This window comes from Oreochromis aureus, linkage group 5, assembly GCF_013358895.1.
Source record: "Oreochromis aureus strain Israel breed Guangdong linkage group 5, ZZ_aureus, whole genome shotgun sequence".
In the NCBI taxonomy this organism is placed as follows: domain Eukaryota; kingdom Metazoa; phylum Chordata; class Actinopteri; order Cichliformes; family Cichlidae; genus Oreochromis; species Oreochromis aureus.
In genome coordinates, this window is record NC_052946.1 from 36,718,686 (window position 1) to 36,738,983 (window position 20,298).

Below are 20,298 nucleotides of genomic sequence, written 5' to 3' on the forward strand. Positions count from 1 at the left end.
TGTCGTGCTTGGAGAAAACTCTCCTGAGTTTCTCTGATACACCGGCTACATAGGATCACCAGGGGGTCCTTTACCCCTCCTTGGGGGGATTCTCCCACTGGGTTTAAATCTGGGACTCTCGGCCATTTGACCTTAGAACTGAAGAAGCTTCTCGGATGAGAGGTGAAATGTTTTCAAGCAACTTAAAGAAGTCCAGACGCTTTTCTTTGCAAACTCCTTTGACCATCCTCAATATAGACAGAGGAAGTCAGGAGAGAGGTAAACAGTGAGTGTCTGCAGTCATCCATAAGAAATGGTGGTGCATTTCAGCCAGTGGGGTTTTCATTCATTATGCAGTACCACCTGGAAAGCATCTGATTGGCAATATCTTCATTTATCAGTTTCCCAATGATCCTAAACACACCGCCAGTGAACTAAAGGCATACCTGGATAGAAAAGCACAAAGTGGAACACTGTCAGCCATGGATTAGACTCCCCAGAACCTGGACTTTGACTTTACTGAAGCAGTGTGGAATCAACTTGACAGAGAATAGAACAAAAGGCAGAAACATCCAAAGAAGAGCTTTGAATGCCCTTCAAAAAACCTGCAGAACCATTCCCGAAGACCATGTAAAGAAACAAGAAAGCTTGGCTTAAGCCAGTGAAACATTTAAGTTTCTCATACCAAATACTGATGTTCATGCTTCTTGGAATTGTAAAAAGTGTACAATTCTTATAGTAGAATAGTTGATGACCTGATAGTTGTGGATGGTGAATGTCTTTTTGTCTTCATAATTTATGGTTATTTTATATTTCCTGCAAATAATAAAATGAGCATTTCTGTATTAATAAGTAACTCAGTCATAGAATTAAAATAATTTGAAGGATAATAATGATCTTTACATTATGATAGTGTTTGGCCAACGTACAACTCACCTTATCCTTTCTCTGGTATTGTTAATGTCATATTAACAAAAGAAATATCAATATCACTTTATGTGTTTACTCTTTCTCCAAGATCACAGCTCTGTAAACATGGCTCTTGATAAAAAAAAGAAAGAAAAACAAAAGAAAACAAAACAAATGTGAAAATCTTGAAGTATCTATTTAAACCCTGCGCTTTGATTTGGTTTGGTTTTTCTAGTTCCAAGCTAAAGCACCTTGTCCACCCATAGGAAAAGAAAGAGAGCCTTCCTCAGTAAGAGGTGCACATATAACAGATGGTGATCGATAGGAGTAGTGAAGTATTTGCTGTGGAAAGTTTCAAAACCACACTTCTTACAGGAAGTGGTTAGAAGTCAGATGTTAGTCGCTACAAACTGCTTAAAAGGACTGACCTGTCGGTCTCAAGGTAACAGATTGAGCATTTCACCACCGAGATGTTTGCTCTGCAACAATTTGCGGTGATTCATGCGCTGACATTCCTCGGGCAAAATGGTAAGTTGCACCATGAATACTCTTCTCCAGCCTGCATGTAGAATATTAATATTTTTAATTAATTTTGTTTCCTCCCAATGCCATTAGTCCTCGGAAGTGAAATTATAAATGGGGAAAAAGCCCCAGACAACGAAATGCTGTATATGGCATCAGTGCAGGATTACAGAGGCAACCATATTTGTGGAGGATTTCTTGTGTCTGAGAACTTTGTAATGACTGCTGCACACTGTTATGACTGGTAAGTAATCATTCCTCTGAGGATATGTATATATCATGCACATATATATCCTGGGGTCCTGCGCAGTAAGTTTACTGGGGTATAATGTAATGAAAAAGAAAATGAAAAAGAAAATCTACTGATGATCTCAGAATTATATTTTATTCAGGTATCCTACACACGTAGTTCTTGGTAACCACAATCTGAAGAGGATTAGGAACACTGATAACGACGTGATAGAGATTGCCGGGAAATACAAACACCCATATTATCAGGATGTTAACCGTGGATACGACATCATGCTTTTAAAAGTAAGGTTTATCATTTTTGTTTTCTCACATCACACTGGAAGTTTTATATTTTGGAGTGTTTGAATTTACAATATGCTGATTGAAAAACACATTTCTAGTTGAGGTAAAAAGTGCTTACTTAAAAAAAAAAGATAAATGTTCTGTAACGCTGTTACATGGTTTTCACTTATTTTTAATCTTTACTCTTTAATTCTGTGCCTCTAGCTGTCTAGACCTGTCCGACCAAGCAAAACAATTCAATTCATTCAACTTCCCCTCCATGAAATGACATTAAATGAAAATGAGAAGTGCCAAGTGGCTGGATGGGGTAAGATAAACTCTTACGGAATAAGTGTTGACGACCTGAGAGTGGTGAATGTGTCTGTCATCAGCCCACAAAACTGCCAGAATGGTTGGGCTCAACATGATCCCAGAAACATTCTTCCTACCAGTGTGATCTGTGCAGGTGGATACAAGACATTTAAAGGAGCCTGTCAGGTATCTTTTCTGTCTTTTCTTTGCAAATTCATTGCTAACTGGTCTGTTGTTGAGAAATATATGAACAGCCTACATTAAGTATTGAATTGAATTGAACTGAATTGAATTGAATCTTTATTTTGAACATGTTAAAAAATACAACCACATAGAAATAAAAAAGAGACAAACAAACAAAGCAAAACAAAAGGAAAACAAAGCAACCACAACTAAAAAAACAACAACAAAATAAATTTTCAAAAAGGAGCAGGAAGAAGCAAAGGCTTATTTAATCCCAGCCCCTTTCCACTATTTAGTAATTAATAGACTACAGAAATACCACATTACAATTACTTTATATGTTATGTGTATTTTTTTAATTTATTAATTATATGTATATCTATCTTTCTATCTATCCATACATAAATATATATATATACATATACACATATACACATTTTCAATAACCCCAGTAACAACTCAAAGGATACACAACCTACAGATATATATACCCATACCAACATACCCGTGCACCCGCACACACATGAAAATATTGGACAAGAACACCCTATCAGAGCTCTCCCTCCTCCCTGTACCCTGCAAAAACCATATCCTTAAACCGCTTTTTAAACTGCACCATGCTTGGACGTTGCTTCATTTCTTTACTTAATCTGTTCCACAGCTTCACTCCACAAACAGATATGCAAAAACTTTTTAGTGCTGTATGGATACAAGGATGTTTTAAATTTAATTCCCCCCTCAAATTGTATCCCCGTTCCCTTTTAGAAAACAATTTTAGAATATTGTCAGGAAGTAGGTTGTTTATTGCTTTATACATAATTTATTCACATTATTACATGAATAAAATAAATACTTCATCCTCACAGGGTGATTCTGGTGGCCCTCTGGTCTGCAAGGAAATGGCTGTCGGTATTGTTTCTTTCGGCAGATTTATTGGAACCAAACCAGTGTGTAACTATCCGGATGTCCCCAATGTCTATACGGATATCTCAAAACACCTTTACTGGATCAGGATGATTCTCCACGGGAAAAAAAGTTAAATCTTAAACAAAGCTTTGCGTCAGCACACTGTAAGTGTGGAAGCTGTGCCTCTGTCAGCGTTTGCTCTCAATGCAGAATAAAGAAAATGTTTCAAATATTGTTTTCTTACACAAAGCTTTGCTTCAAACACACTGTAAGTGTTTCCAGGAAGCTGTGCCTCTGTCAGCTTTTGCTCTCAATGCAGAATAAAGAAAATGTTTCAAATATTGTTTCTGTGCACGAATAATATTTTATTATGACTTCAAATATCTACCTATCTAAATAGTTTACCATGGAAAATGAATTCCATGCAATACATTCATCTAGTACAATGAATACAAAAGACTAACAGAAGGTGTTTTGGTATCACAGTGAACCACCTGATGTGGTTTTCAGTTAAATCTCTAATAAGTCAAACAAACAGAAGCTTTGACGGTTTAATACTATCAGCTCTAACTACAGTAACTCTACTTATTAAAATTAATAGTAAGATCATGAACATTGAACATCCTGACGTCTTCTCTTGGTTGGCGTGTTGGATGCCTGCCCTCGCTTCCTTTTTGTTCCCACATTCTTCTTCTTCTGTTGTCTGTCTGGCTTGTCTTTGTTCTTCTTCTGTGCTCCCGCTGGCTTGGCCGCCATCTTTGGTGACCCTGCCGGTTTGGTCTCCTTCTGTTTCCCTGTTGTTTAATATTAGAAGGAGGAAATATAAAATCTGCTATCAGTAGCACCCAGAATACAACACTGCAGAACATGTTTGGTATAAATTTGTTACTGTTAGTGTATTTCAGTTAAAATGAGATATGTCACCTCACTTTGATTCCTAAATAAACAGCAACTCTGCATAATTAATTAGAATGTAACTGAACTGAGATCAGCCCTGAGATTCATGAGGTATTTGCTCCTTTATAAAATTAATTTTTATTAAACTGTCTCAGACACCTTTCTTCTGAGACTGTTCTTCCCCAGATGTCATCTCTGCCCCGTCAGGCACAGCCATCCTTTTCTGTCTTCCTGCTCTGGTCTTCAGCTCCACCTCCACAGGGTAATGGTCACTGATGCTGAGTGCCTTACAGAGTAAATATAGTTGATAACACTGATGCTTTCCTTTAAAATAAAACTGTCAAATAATTTCTTTGAGCTCAGAAAAACACAAAAGTGAGTCTCACCTCCTCATCGGTGAGCTTAAACTCTTGCTGGAAGTTGAAAGACTTGGCCGAGTTGGGGACGATGGCGTTTGACATGGTCTCTCCATACACAACAATTCTGTTTGAGGAAGAGGAGACACATAAAAAAAAAAGAACTTCTTTCTGTACACTTTACAGTGTGAAGCTCCAATAATTTTATCCCTTTATTTTTCTCTCAGTTTGAAATTCCTTCATGTCCCTAACATTAGACATTAGCTGTGAGAGGCACTCTGTTTAAAAACAAAAAAAGGCCTGTTGGCCATGTTGCAGAGGCTTTGTGGTCACTCAGCTCACAAAAATAAGCATCCTGCCACCAGTGGTAATCATCATACAAATAGTGCTTCCCCACAAAGTAAACTGTACAGACATAAATCAGTGATTCGTGAATATTTTCCTATATGAATTAGTTTGTCTGTTTCTTTCTCCTGGTTTTTGCTTCAGTGGTGCAGATTTCTCTCAGAAAGTCGTCACTTTACCTCGACTTGTTTCCTTATATTGAGAAATGTGGTGTGATAGTGCAGATAGTATGAAGAATAATATACTCACTAATTTTTATTCATATAATTATTTGTACAAGTATCTTCCTGTTTTTGAGCTCTCACATGTTCAAACTGCTGCCTTCAGGCAGGCGTTACAGATGCTGTTTACTAAACATGCTGCCACCACAGAGACAGTTTCTTCCCCCCACGCTGTTTCTCTCATGAACACTGAAATAACCCACAGTTTTTTTTATGTGTGTGTGTGTACATATATATACACACACACACACATTTCTTTTACAGCATGAAGAGAGAAAAGTGAACCGGAGTCAAATTCCTTGTTTGTTTGCACAATCCATCCATCCATCCATCCATCTTCTTCCGCTTTATCCGGAGCCAGGTCGCGGGGGCAGCAGCCTAAGCAGAGAAGCCCAGACCTCCCTCTCCCCATCCACCTCCTCCAGCTTATCCGGGGGAACACCAAGGCGTTCCCAGGCCAGCCGAGAGATATAATCTCTCCAGCGTGTCCTGGGTCTGCCCCTGGGCCTCCTCCCGTGGGACATGCCCGAACACTCACCCAGGAGGCATCCTTGTCAGATGCCTGAACCACCTCAGCTGGCTCCTTTTGATGTGGAGGAGCAGCGGCTCTACTCTGAGCCCCTCCTGGATGGCTGAACTTCTCACCCTATCTCTAAGGGAGAGGCCACCCACCCTTCGGAGGAAGCTCATTTCCGCCGCTTGTATCCGCGATTTCGTTCTTTCGGTCACTACCGACAGCTCGTGGCCATAGGTGAGGGTAGGGACGTAGATCGACCGGTAAATTGAGAGCCGCTTTTACACTCAGCTCCCTCTTCACCACGACAGACCCGGTGCAGCGTCCGCATCACTGCGGCCGCAGCACCAATCCGTCTGTCGATCTCCGGCTCCCTTCTCCCATCACTCGCGAACAAGACCCCGAGATACTTGAACTCCTCCACTTGGGGCAGGAGCTCATCCCCGACCTGGAGTGGGCACTCCCACAGGGCACCCCGAGGGACACGGTCGAATGCCTTCTCCAAGTCCACAAAACACATGTAGACTGGTTGGGCAAACTCCCATGCACCCTCAAGTATCCTTGAGAGGATAAAGAGCTGGTCCAGTGGCGACCAGGACGAAAACCGCATTGTTCCTCCTGTATCTGAGGTTCGACTAGCGGACGAAATTTTCCTTTCCAGCACCCTGGCATAGACTTTCCCAGGGAGGCTGAGGAGTGTGATCCCCCTATAGTTGGAACACACATCCCTTCTTAAAGATGGGGACCACCACCCTGGTCTGCCAGTCCAGGGGTACTGCCCCTGATCTCCACGCAACATTGTAGAGGCGTGTCAACCAGGACAGCCCTACAACGTCCAGAGCCTTGAGGAACTCGGGGCGGACCTCATCAACACCAGGGGCTCTGCCACCAAGGAGTTGTTTAACTGCCTCAGTGACCTCGCCCCCGGAAATTGGCGGGTCATCCCCGTCATCCCCAGACTCTGCTTCCTCCTCGGAAGACGTGTCAGTGGGATTAAGGAGGTCCTCGAAGTATTCCTTCCACCGCCCGACAATTTTCTCAGTCGAAGTCAGCAGCGCTCCGCCAGCACTATACACAGTGCAGGTAGAGCACAACTGTTTGCACAAACTTGGCCAAATAAAGATGAGTCTTTATTTTCCTCCTATGTCATTATCATGTGTGTCACCTGTCATAGGTGTTATCATTTTTGTTGCTAGCTGTGGTGTTAAGTTAAGAACTTCTTTCTGTACACTTTACATTGTGAAGCTCCAATAATTTTATCCCTTTATTTTTCTCTCAGTTTGAAATTCCTTCATGTCCCCCAGACGTTACCTGTGAGAGGCACTCTGTTAAAAAAACGGAATCTTCTTGAAAAATAAAAAAGACTTTGGCCATGTTGCAGAGGCTTTGTGGTTGCTCAGTTCCCTACAAAGTAAACTGTAAGGACAAATGTTTCACATAAATCAGTGACTCATCAATATTTTCCTATATGAATTAGTTCGTCTGTTTCTTTCTCCTGGTTTTTGCTTCAGTGGTGCAGATTTCTCTCAGAAAGTCATCACTCCGTCCACTTTACCTCGACTTGGTTCCTTATATCGAGAAATGTGGTGTGATTGTGCAGATATTATGAAGAATAATATATTCACTAATATTTATTTATACAATTATTTGAACAAGTATCTTCCTGTTTTTGAGCTCTCACTTATTCAAACTGCTGCCTTCAGACAGGCACTACAGAGCGCTGTTTACTAAACCAGCCGCTGCCACAGAGACAGTTTCTTCCTCCGTTATTTGTCATTTGTAGCACCAGGGTTTCAGAGGAACATTGTCTTTCACTCTGTCGTGTACATGGTTGACATGACAATAAAAGCCACAGAAGGAACACAAGAAGCTTGAGAAATACCAAGGGGTCAGAGAAGAGCTGGAAAAGATGTGGAGGCTGAAAGTAACAGTGGTCCCAGTGGTAATTGGAGTACTAGGTGCTCTTGTGCAAACTTTGCCTTTATCATGTGTGTCACCTGTCGTAGGTGTTATCATTTTTGTTGCTAGCTGTGGTGTCAACATCCTCGTCAATGAGCCAATTGTAGGAAGGAGAGCAGATGCGGATCTTTTCCTTCTTCTTCTTCTTGGAGAGGTATCGTCCATCTGCATTAAAGTCCCCCAAAATCATAATGTTCTGCAGAAGAAATGAAAATGCAGACAGAGAGCAGAACTCAGTTAATACACTGACAGATGTTTGTTACAGCCTGTATGTGGCGCTCTAAAGTTTTATGGTGTTAAAGTATTCTTTAAATAACAGCACACAGGAGACACAGGAACTAATCTCCAAGGACTTTTGTCTCAAACTTACATACGTTTTTCATTTCTTCCTGATGTCTTCAACCACATCATGCAGCTCGTCCAACTCCTTAAGAGGGTCTTCTGGCTTTGTGTGGACAGGGATCAGGATCAGATCTTGTACAACTGAAAGAGTTCACAGGCAAAGAGGCCTCAATACAAAGTACACCTGAATAGAGTAAATATTACAAATTCACAATGTTAGTTTAGCCTTTTCATAAACACAGTGAAGAGGTCCTGTTCAGTGGCTCAACTTAGCCCAGGTGAATACAAGCAGGCAGCAAGCCCTACAACATCCAGAGCCTTCAGGAAATCAGGGCCAACCTCATCTACCCCAGGGGCCCTGCCACCAAGGAGTTGTTTAACTGCCACAGTGTCCTCACCCCCCAGTGATGGACCCCAGACTCTGCTTGGTGTACAGAAGATTTGTCAGTGGGAATAAGGAGGTCCTCAGAGTATTTCTGCCACAGCCCGACAGTATCCTCAGTTGAAGTTAGAAGCACTTCCCCACCAGAGAGGCAATAGTCCATGTGCCAATCATTAGGGACACACAAAACCCGCCACAGAGATATGGTAGCGGTTCAAAGATTCTGTTTTGCATTTCATTTTTCAGACAAACTCTGTCACTGTGTACACGAGCTCTTGAACGTTCGTACACTCGTAACAGGAAGTACACATAGGCAAGAGAGAACCACAGCGACACCTGCTGGAAACCTCCGTAACAGCAGCAACAGCAGGCAGTATGAACAAACATAACATTACTGTTATCTACATCACCCTTTTCAGTTTTTTTTTCTTTTAGTTTTGCACTTCTCAGGCAAACCCAAATCAAACAACACCACTGTAATGGAAGAACTTATCAGGTTATGGATTACACAAAAAAATAAAGGTTCAAATGTCAAATGAAATTCACGGTAATCATTGTCATAAATGCAACAAATATGCAACATCATAACATGATAGACAACACATTTCAAAACAGAAAATACAGCATCAGTGTGCATTTAATCCACATATTTACTATTTGGTTTAGACACTCTACCAGATCTGGTTCGGTACAAGTTGTCATCAGAGCGTACTTGGCATTTTGTAGGTGTGATCACTTGTTCGGACTGTTTTGTGCCAAGTTGTGGTGGGTCAAGTTGAATTTGAATTGTTTCATGTTTGTTGGTTTGTGCTTTATTGGGTTCAGTTTCATCCGCTCGTCGAGATGTGTCCAGTTCATTTTGTGTTGTAGCGAGCTTTTCGGGTTGAGGCTCGCTCACAGGCAGAAGATGTTGTCTGTTGCGCCTGTATTCCTTTCCCTCCGACTCAACTACATAAGAGCGAGGTTCAGCAGATACCTTACTTACAACTCCAATCTTGTCATGTCCTCTCTGTGTTTGTAATCTCACCACCTGGTTTGGTGTTAATGGACTGAGGGGCTTGCTGGATTTGTCGTAGTGCTGTTTCTGAATTTTACGCTTTTTTGTGAGTTGAGTTTTGATAGTGGTTGTCCCTTTTGCTGTTGGTGTTAGCAATTTTTTCCACACAGGAAGGGTTGACCGCGTTCGCCTTGATAGCAGCCTCTGTGCTGGTGAGCCAAGAATGTTGTCTCGTGGCGTGTTGCGTAGATGTAACAGGTTCAAATAGAAATCAGTTCCATCTCTTTTTGATGTTTCAAGGAGTCTTTTAGCACTCCGGACAGCTCTTTTACTGAGTCCATTTGATTGAGGAAACTCGGGGCTGCTTGTGACACATACAAACTCCCAGTGTGTGGCAAACTTACGAAAGGTCTGGCTGGTAAACTGCGTGCCATTGTCTGAGTACAGTTTCTGTGGTTTCCCATGTACTGAGAAGTGGCGTTTGAGTTTGTTAATGACTGAGGCAGATGTTAGGTTTTCAAGTTTATCTATTTCAAACCATCCAGAATACAAATCCACGAGCACTAGGTAGTGGCAGTTGTCCCATTCGAATATGTCTGTGCCTGTGATGGACCAGGGAAGATCAGGAATTTGGTGTAGTTTCAGGGGTTGTTTTTGTTGGTGAGGCTTTAGACTGTTGCAAATGCTGCATGATTTGACTTTGTTCTCAATGTCAGAGTTTATTGTCAACCAGAACACGCTGTCCCTTGCTCTCCTTTTTGTAGACTCTATGCCTGGATGTCCCTTGTGTAGTTCCTGTAGATAGGTTTTGTGTAGTGATGCTGGAACGATGGGTCTGTTGTCTTTCATAATGACATTGTTGTCGATGATTAGCTCATCGTGGCAGCTGAAGAATAGTTTGATTTCTATAGGTACACTACTCACTTGTTTTGGCCACCCCTGCTGGACGTAACGAGCAAGTGTCTATAGAGTAGCGTCCTTCGAGGACTCTTGTAGGCGTCTTGGTGAGATGAGCTGAAGCGACATTACCTCAAAGTCACGCCCCTCTTCCTTTAGAGGTTGCTCATCCAGCGTTGGTGAGCGAGAGAGTGTGTCTGCGATGTAAAGGTGTTTGCCCTTCTTGTATACAAGAGTCAAGTTGAACTTTTGTAATCGTAGCATCATGCGCTGTAGCCGTGCTGGAACTGTGTGGAAAGGTTTGTTTTGGATTGTGACTAAAGGCTGGTGGTCAGTTTCAATCACCACTGGCTTTCCGTAGATGTAGTCATAAAACCTGTAACATGCGAACACTACAGCTAGTTCAATTCAATTCAATTCAATTCAATTCAATTCAATTTTATTTATATAGCGCCAAATCACAACAAAAGTCGCCTCAAGGCACTTTATATTGTACAGTAGATACAGAGAAAAACCCAACAATCATATGACCCCCTATGAGCAAGCACTTTGGTGACAGTGGGAAGGAAAAACTCCCTTTTAACAGGAAGAAACCTCCGGCAGAACCAGGCTCAGGGAGGGGCGGCCATCTGCTGCGACCGGTTGGGGTGAGAGAAGGAAAACAGGATAAAGACATGCTGCGGAAGAGAGACAGAGATTAATAACAGATATGATTCGATGCAGAGAGGTCTATTAACACATAGTGAGTGAGAAAGGTGACTGGAAAGGAAAAACTCAATGCATCATGGGAATCCCGGCAGCTCACGTCTATTGCAGCATAACTAAGGGAGGATTCAGGGTCACCTGGTCCAGCCCTAACTATATGCTTTAGCAAAAGGAAAGTTTTAAGCCTAATCTTGAAAGTAGAGATAGTGTCTGTCTCCGAATCCAAACTGGAAGCTGGTTCCACAGAAGAGGGGCCTGAAAACTGAAGGCTCTCCCTCCCATTCTACTTTTAAATACCCTAGGAACAACAAGTAGGCCTGCAGTGCGAGAGCGAAGTACTCTAATAGGGTGATATGGTACTACAAGGTCATTAAGATAAGATGGGGCCTGATTATTTAAGACTTTGTATGTGAGTAGCAGGATTTTGAATTCAATTCTGGATTTAACAGGAAGCCAATGAAGGGAAGCCAAAACAGGAGAAATCTGCTCTCTCTTTCTAGTCCCTGTCAGGACTCTTGCTGCAGCATTTTGGATTAACTGAAGGCTTTTCAGCGAGTTTTTAGGACATCCTGATAATAATGAATTACAGTAGTCCAGCCTGGAAGTAATAAATGCATGAACTAGTTTTTCAGCGTCACTAAGAGACAGGATATTTCTAACTTTAGAGATGTTGCGCAAATGGAAGAAAGCAGTCTTACATATTTGTTTAATATGTGCATTGAAGGACAGCAATTCTCCTTCAGCTCTTGACGAAGGCGGTCGCACTTTTTTTCCTCCTCCTCTCCTCTCCGTTAGCTTCCCTGCCTCTTGTGTCCTTGTCTAGTCTTGTGTTTTTTGTATTACTTTTCCCTGGAACACTCTCTCACAGTCTGTTGTCTAAAACCTAAAAGAGGAATTATGGATTTGATCAACTGGTCTCTGAATCCAATTGACACCCCTTCTGAATGAGAAGTCTGGGCTCCGGTGAGCCTGAGTGCTGAAGATATCTACCTATTCGGAACCATGATAACAGGGTTCTTGCTGATCGGAGCTGGCTTGGCCCTGGCTTATCGAAGAATTAAGGAAGCGGAACCGGCTGTTCAAACCCCCACAAGGCTGTCCGCTGGGATTGAAACGATGGGACGAGGCGTGAGTTTCTCCAAATGGGCTCATTGAGTGCAGCACGGATAAGATCTTGGAGAACCGCACGGCTGCCGTGAATACTCAGAACAAGACCTCTGAGTGCAAACTGGATTACATCTGGAGGGGCTCGCTCGGAATAACACCTTTGAGCGCAAATTGGATCACATCTTGGGAAGCGCACTGCGGTCGTGAGTTCTCAGAATCAGCTCTTTGAGCACAAGAATGACAACATCACGGAGCGTAAGTTTGATAACATCATAGAAAGCTCACGGCTCTCCAACGGGAGATTGAGAGACCAGTGTTGGACTGTTAGAACAGCTTTGAAATTCATATGAGTTGTTCGCACTAAAGTAAAAACCACCATCACTTCTTGCGGAGACCCCTTCGTGTCTTTAAGGCATTCCTGCAGTTTAACTAATTGGTGTGTGTTACCTGGCTTCATGGATAGCTGCGTGTCATCTGCATAGCAGTGAAAATGTATGCTATGTCTTCTAATGATACTGCCTAGGGGAAGCATGTATAATGTAAACAGAATTGGTCCTAGCACTGAACCCTGTGGAACACCATAATTGACCTTAGTGTGTGAAGAGGACTCTCCATTTACATGTACAAATTGGAGTCTATTAGATAGATATGATACAAACCACTGCAGTGCAGTACCTGTAATACCTACAGCATGTTCTAATCGCTCTAATAGGATATTATGGTCAACAGTATCGAACGCTGCACTAAGGTCTAGCAGGACAAGCACAGAGATGAGTCCACTGTCAGAGGCCATAAGAAGATCATTTGTAACCTTCACTAAAGCTGTTTCTGTGCTGTGATGAGCTCTGAAACCTGACTGAAACTCTTCAGATAAGCCATTCCTCTGCAGATGATCTGTTAGCTGTTTGACAACTACTCTTTCAAGGATTTTTGATATGAAAGGAAGGTTGGAGATTGGCCTATAATTAGCTAAGACAGCTGGGTCTAGAGATGCTTTTTGAGTAAAGGTTTAACTACAGCCAGCTTGAAGGCCTGTGGTACATAGCCGATTATTAGAGATAGGTTGATCATATTTAAGCTCGAAGAATTAATTAATGGCAGGACTTCTTTGAGCAGTTTTGTAGGAATGGGGTCTAAAAGACACGTTGATGGTTTGGAGGAAGTAATTATTGAAGTTAACTCAGAAAGATCAATTGGAGAAAAGAGTCTAACTTAACATCGATGGTACTAAAAGTAGCTGTAGATGATTTTACATCTGTGGGATGATTATTGGTAATTTTTTCTCTAATGATTAAAATTTTATTTGTGAAGAAGTTCATGAAGTCATTACTAGTTAACGTTAAAAGGATGGTTGGCTCAGTAGAGCTCTGACTTTTTGTCAGCCTGGCTACAGTGCTGAAGAGAAACCTGGGGTTGTTCTTATTTTCTTCAATCAGTGACGAATAGTAAGATGTTCTGGCTTTATGGAGGGCTTTCTTATAAAGCAGCAAACTATTTCTCCAGGCTAAATGATGATCCTCTAAATTTGTGACACGCCATTTCCTCTCCAGCTTACGAGTCATCTGCTTTAGGCTACGTGTTTGAGAATTATACCACGGAGTCAGGTACTGGATTTGAGACCTTAGTTTTCACAGGAGCTACAGTATCCAGAGTCGCACGTAGTGAGGAGGTAAAATTATTAACAAGATAATCGACCTCTGTTGGAGTAGCGTTCAGATAGCTGCTCTGCTCTATGTTGGTACAGGCCATTGAAGATGATAACAGTGGGTGGATTATATTCTTAAACTTAGTTACAGCGCTTTCAGAAAGACATCTACTTTGATAAAGTCTACTCTCCACTGCTGTGTAATCAATTATTGTAAATGTAAATGTTATCAGGAAATGATCAGACAGCAGAGGGTTTTCAGGAAACACTGTTAAATGTTCAGTTTCTATGCCATATGTTAAAACAAGATCTAGAGTGTGATTAAAGTGGTGGGTGGGTTCTTTTACAGTTTGAGAGAAGCCAATTGAGTCTAATAACAGATTAAATGCCATGTTGAGGCTGTCATTTTTAACATCTACATGGATGTTAAAATCACCCACAATAATTATTTATTTATTTTTATTTATTTACAGCTAGCAACTCCTTCTCTATCTGAGCGTACCTTCTCTCTGTTGGAGTTAAAGTTCTTGATGCATACGCCACAGGTTTGTCGTCCTGAAGGCATGCAGCTCCTAGACCATGCTGGGAAGCATCACATGTGAGAGTCACTGGTTTGTGCATGTCATAATACTGTAGTACTGGTGGGCTGGTGAGGCACGCTTTAAGTTTGTTGAAAGCATCCTGCTGATATTGAGTCCAGCTCCACACCACATCCTTGTGAAGCAACTGACGAAGTGGTGCTGACAGTTCACTTAAGTTTGGGATGAACTTGCCCAGGTAATTGATCATTCCCAGGAAACGTTGGAGAGACGTCTTGTCCTCTGGTGGTGGCATTTCCTTGATTGCGGTGATTTTAGTTGGATCTGCTTTTAGTCCTTCATCAGTGAATATGTGTCCCACGTAGCTCACTTCTTTAAGTCTGAACTTGCACTTTTTTGGATTCAGTCTAAGTTTTACCTGTCTGGCCCACTCCAGGACTTTTTTCAAGTTTTTGTCGTGCTCCTCTATTCCTTTGCCTCCCACTAGGATGTCGTCCACAATCACTGCGCATGGATATCCCATGAGTATCTGTTCCATGGCTCTCTGGAAGACTTCAGAAGCAGTGTTGATGCCAAAAGGCATCCTCAGGAATTTGAATCTGCCGAAAGGTGTTGCAAATGTAGTGAGAAGAGATGAGGCAGGATCTAGCTTGATTTGCCAGAAGGAGCTCTTTGCATCCAGAACTGAGAAGATGGTCGCTCCAGACATCTGAGCAGCTACTTCCTCCACAGTTCGCATGGGATGGTGAGGTCGCATTAGTGCCTCGTTCAGATCCCTTGGATCAATGCAGATGCGAACATCATTGGTATTCTTTTTGTGTGTTGCGACCATGTTGGATACCCATTCTGTGGGCTCCTCCACTGGTTCAATTACTCCCAAGGCCTGCATTCTTCGGAGTTACTCTTTAACTCTTTTCTGCATGGGAACAGGAACACGCCTTGGAGGGTTGCCGACAGGTGACACGTTTGGAGTGAGTTTCATTGAGTAGGTTACAGGTAAGTCACCGACTTCATCTTTAAACAGGTCTGCGTATTCGTGAAACACTTTCTGTGCCAGTGTCTCATCCTGATCTGTGTCAACATGGTAGACTTCCTTGCTGAAACTAATCAGTTTCATTCGCACGCTGTCCTTTAATCCGATCATGGATTGCACATCGTGCTTTACAACTTGGAATTGCATGTCATATAACTGTCCAGCTAGCTTGCACTTGAGAGTAACTGTGCCTGTGGACTTGATCTTCGTGCCTCCGAAAGCAACGAGATTTACCTGTTTTTGTGACTTACGTAGGGTTTCGTTGTTGCCGATGTTTCTGTAAGTGTCTAATGAGATTACGTTGCACTTTGCCCCAGTGTCTACCTTTAGTTTGAGGGCCTTATCAAAAACTTTGACTGTGCAGTATCCTTCTTTTTTGTGATTGTTCTTGCCCTCCATTGTTAGGTGCTCAATGCAAAATGTCTCATCACTGTCTGGGTCAGTATCCTCTGAAATTTGGTTCACTTGTTTGCCTCCTTGATGTGGTGTTGCTGATCTGCATTGTTTTTTGTAATGATTGTATTTTTTGCAGATGTGACACTGTTGTCCGAAAGCAGGACATTGCTCCCGTTTGGCTGGATGCGAACCTCCACAGTTTCTGCAGTTTTGAATGTTCATTAGGGGTTTATTTGTTTTCCTTTTGAACTTGCCATGTTTAATCTATACAGTGTCCACACTAGCAGATGTAATATGCTTTGGTGTAGAGAGGGCTTTGCTATGTTGATCTGTGAGCTCGCTTATTTGGCATATACTTGGCAAGAGTGAGTTCCATCTCTTTAAGTAGGGAACATCTGACGCTGTCACTGGTTATACCACATACTAATCTGTCTCTGATTAGCTCGTCTTGTAGTGCAATGTTCTTTAACGTGCTCACATATGCCTCAATGGTTTCACCAGGTTTCTGTTGTCTTTTGTTAAAGTTATGCCTTTCCATTATGACATTGGTCTCTGGGTTGCAGATCTCCCTGAACTTTCTCTTTAGACATGCGGGGTCTACCCGCGATTCTGCGGCGACTTCTACTACGCCTTCAGCTGATATGACTGCGGGGGCATACGTGAATGATCACTCTCTTTCAATGGCCTCTGGTCCCGCCAGATTGAGGAGTATATAGCCTTTAGTCTTAGCATTTTTGTCACTGTGGGCAGCGGCGATAAAGATGTCATATTCGCACTCACGCCAGTTTTCAGCGACGTTGCTGTCAAAGATGAGAGGATCTGGGCACCGGAATCCGTCCGCCATGTTGAGCGGAGATTGCTTTTTCTGTCATCCTTACTGGCTCCCCTTTTCTTCTTGGACTGGCTTCTTGGCTTTGTAGTACATCCCACTTCTGACACCATGTAGGTTTGCTTATAATAATCAGTCCGCTGTAACTGTATACCAGGCATTTATTAGCAGCCAACATGAACGTTCGTACACTCATAACAGGAAGTACACGTAGGCGAGAGAGAACCACAGCGACACCTGCTGAAAACCTCCGTAACAGCAGCAACGGCAGGCAGTATGAACAAACATAACATTACTGTTATCTATAGGACTGAAACTCAGAGCAGACGATTGAAGACAAGAGCAGCATGCTGCATCAAAACCAGAGTGCAAACTGTCTGAACAAGCAGTAGTTTCAAACAAAGACTTTTGCAACTATAATAAATAGTTGTATAATAATTACAGTTTAAAGAGGTAGGAATGTTGGTTGCATTAAAGTATACATATACAATACAGTTTATAAATAAAGTGTAATGTCCATGGGTGTTGGCAGTGCAGTTATCCTCCAATCAGGGTGGTTGTAGGGCATGTTTGACAGCCTGTGGGTAAAAACTTCTATTGAGTCTGTTTGTCTTCGTCTTGATGGACGTCTAGCGTTTACCAGAGGGAAGGGGTAAAAAAAGTGAGTGTCCAGGGTGCAAGGGGTCTTTGATGATGATGCTGGCTTTCCGCTGAAGTCTGCCAGTATAGATGTCTCTGAGGGGAGTTAGTGAAGTGCCGATTGCCCACTCTGCTGCCCTCACCACCCGCTGCAGTTTCCTCTTGTCCTCCACGGTGCAGCAGTTGAACCAGAGTGTGCAGCAGTAAGTCAGAAGGCTCTCGATGGTGGAGCGGTAGAGGTTTACTAGCAGTCTCTGGGGTAACTGGGCCTGACGCAGTTTCCTGAGAAAGTACAGCCTTTGTTGTGCTTTTCCTACCTGGTGGGAGATGTTTGTGGACCAGGTAAGGTCGGCTGAGATGTGGACTCCGAGTAACTTAAAGCTTTCTACCCTTTCTACCTCCTCCCCACCAATGTAGAGGGTAGAGTGCTCAGATCGCTTTGTTCTTCTGAAGTCGATTACCATCTCCTTGGTCTTGGCTGTGTTCAGATGCAGGTTGATGTTTTCACACCATTGCCTCAGATGCTGAACCTCCTCTCTGTAGGCTGATTCATCGTTGTTGCTGATCAGTCCTATGATGGTGGTGTCATCAGCAAATTTTATAATGGTGTTAATAATGTGGATTGGAGAACAGTCATGGGTGAAAAGTGAGTATAAGACGGGACTGAGGACACACCCCTGTGGGACACCTACGTTCAGAACGAGGGTGGAGGAGGTGTGCGCTCCCATTCTGACGTTCTGGGGTCTGTTGCTAAGGAAGTCCAATATCCAGCTGCACAGTGAGCTGCTGAGTCCTAAGTTGCTTAGTTTATTAACCAGTTTGTGGGTTTGAACTGTATTGAAGGCAGAGCTGAAGTCCACAAACGATGGTGGATGACTTAAAGCAGGATGGTACTACAGACTGTAGCAGTGAGAGCTTGAAGATGGTGGTGAAAACCTCTGCTAGTAGGTCTGCACATGCTTTAAGCACTCTACCGGCTACACCGTCAGGACCAGCTGCCTTCCTCGCGTTGACTGTAAAACCTAATAAGTTCACAGAACTCAAAAATTGTTGTGTAACAGATTACACAACAATTTTTTAGTGACGTTTTTAAAAGTTTTAAGTTTAACTAAAATAAAAATTACAGTTGCAGTTGCCTTAAATTACCTCAATGTTAACTTATAAATGTTGATATTCCTCAACTTATAATTAGGGAGTAATAATGTCAAGGTCTGGCTGGCAGACCGTGGGGATGTGGGGAAAGGAGGACCCAGTCGCGGTACTCTGCGATGCAAACGGTGCTTTTTATTTACAGTGGAAACTGTACACACAATTATACATCCCCGTGAGCTCCCGTGACTCCCGTGTCGTGTCTTCTCTAAAAGTCCGTGCTCCGTGTTCTCCACTCTCGAGTGTCCACACACCCTGTGCTTGCTGCCCTCCAGTGTTCCACGCTCCTCCTGAGGGGAAATAACAGAGGCAGCCGTCAAGACACTTAATTCCAGTAGGCATACACTCACAGACTTAACTAAACTGAAGACTAACGTGGAGTCTCATGGAATGATCCCGCGTCGGTGGGAGCTCCAAGACTCTCCTAAGTAGCTCCCTCGACGAGCCCTGATCAGCGGCAGGTGTGTAGCTTCGGGTGTGGCCAGTCCCCTAGCAGGGCCACACCCACCAGGCCTGAAGGCGGCTGTAAACCAGTATACAGACACACCTGCACCCATACACACACACACTCACATCTACAAGCATGGAAAAGAGCAGCAGCAACACCAAAAATACATATACTATCACCAGTCCATGACTGCCCAGGGATCCTGGGTCGCTCAGACCCAGGACCCTGACAAATAAACTCAAAATGTTCAATATCTTTCAACTTAATTAAGGTGGAAAATACACTCAAAATATTTTACATATTGCAACTCATACAATGTGGGAAATAAACTCAAACTTTTTCATATTTTCTAACTTATAATATGGGAAATAACACTTAAAATCTAATATTTTTAAAATACTGTGGGAAATACACTTACAAATAATTCTAAACTGTTTGCCCAGTAAATTATAATCAGCTAAAAGTGTTAGAAAACATGAAAGTAACAACACTAACAATTTAACAACTTTTTTTATTAAACACAATGTGCTTTTAAAAGGCACAGATAACGGAGCTCACTCATAAAAAAAAGTGCTTCATAAATAAAACAAAAGAAAAAGACCCAAGGGTCTCCATCTCAATTCTAAAATTAAATAACATTTTCAGTATTAACAGCAATTGCAGCTATTAGAACATTGAGGCATTTAACACTTACTGTACCTTGACAGCTGCAGCTCACTTTTTAAAAAAAAATACATTAAAAAAACAGTACTGGTTTCCACTGCTGTACTTCATAGGTAACAAACATCAAGGCAGTGCACTAAGTAGGGCTGCACGATTTTGCATAAAATGAGAATCACGATTTTTTTGCTTAGAATTGAGATCACGATTCTCTCACGATTTTCTTTTCCAATATAAATATTTATTGCACTTAATAACTGCACATCAACTTCGTAACAGTTGAGACTGAACATAAAAACAATAAATAAACATAAAAACAATAAATGCCTCACATTTTGTGGTTGCCGCAAAATGTTGTACTGCTTGAAATTCCGTCTCCACCGTTGCTCGACACTGCGTGTATAGAGCAGGTAGTGCAACAATAGAAAAATAGTTGCAGGACGGCACTGTGTAGCGTTTGTCTAGGGTGTTGATCATTTTCCTAAATCCCTCGTTTTGCACAGTGTTGATGGGAGCCATATCTTTGGTCAGGTGATAAGTGATAGCCTCCGTAATTTCTTTGTGCCTGCGGGAGTTCGACATGTATAGGGAAGCGCTGTATAAGGTTCCCGTTATTGATGTTTGGGTGGTTGACCGGGACGGATTTTCTCCTGTCACTTTCTCGTCATCCCTGACGTGTTCTCCGTTGTTTTTTCCCTGAGCATCACATGGCACAGCTTCTGTATCACGTGGTATAAGGCTCCGCCCTTGTCATTTGTTGAGCAGGAAGAGTGAGTGCTTGTTTTCATGCAGATTACGTCCCGGATCAAAATGCGGTACAATCGTCGTCTTTTTTTTTTTTTTTTTTTTTTTTTTAAATCATTGTCATTTGGAAATGAGATCGCACATAAGTATGAATTGAGATCGCGATTTTC

General features: G+C 42.3%; 1 protein-coding gene across 1 annotated transcript in view; it reads left to right on the forward strand.

The window, feature by feature from the left end:
- The first annotated feature begins 1,339 nt into the window (after positions 1-1,339).
- The window catches only part of LOC116316778 (granzyme B(G,H)-like), a 46,718-nt gene continuing 27,759 nt past the window's right edge, over positions 1,340-20,298 (forward strand). Inside the window, exon 1 of the mRNA XM_039612882.1 lies at positions 1,340-1,416. Within this exon, the coding sequence (XP_039468816.1) occupies positions 1,359-1,416 (58 nt within the window). The 5' untranslated portion in view covers positions 1,340-1,358. The remainder of the gene's footprint in view (positions 1,417-20,298) is intronic.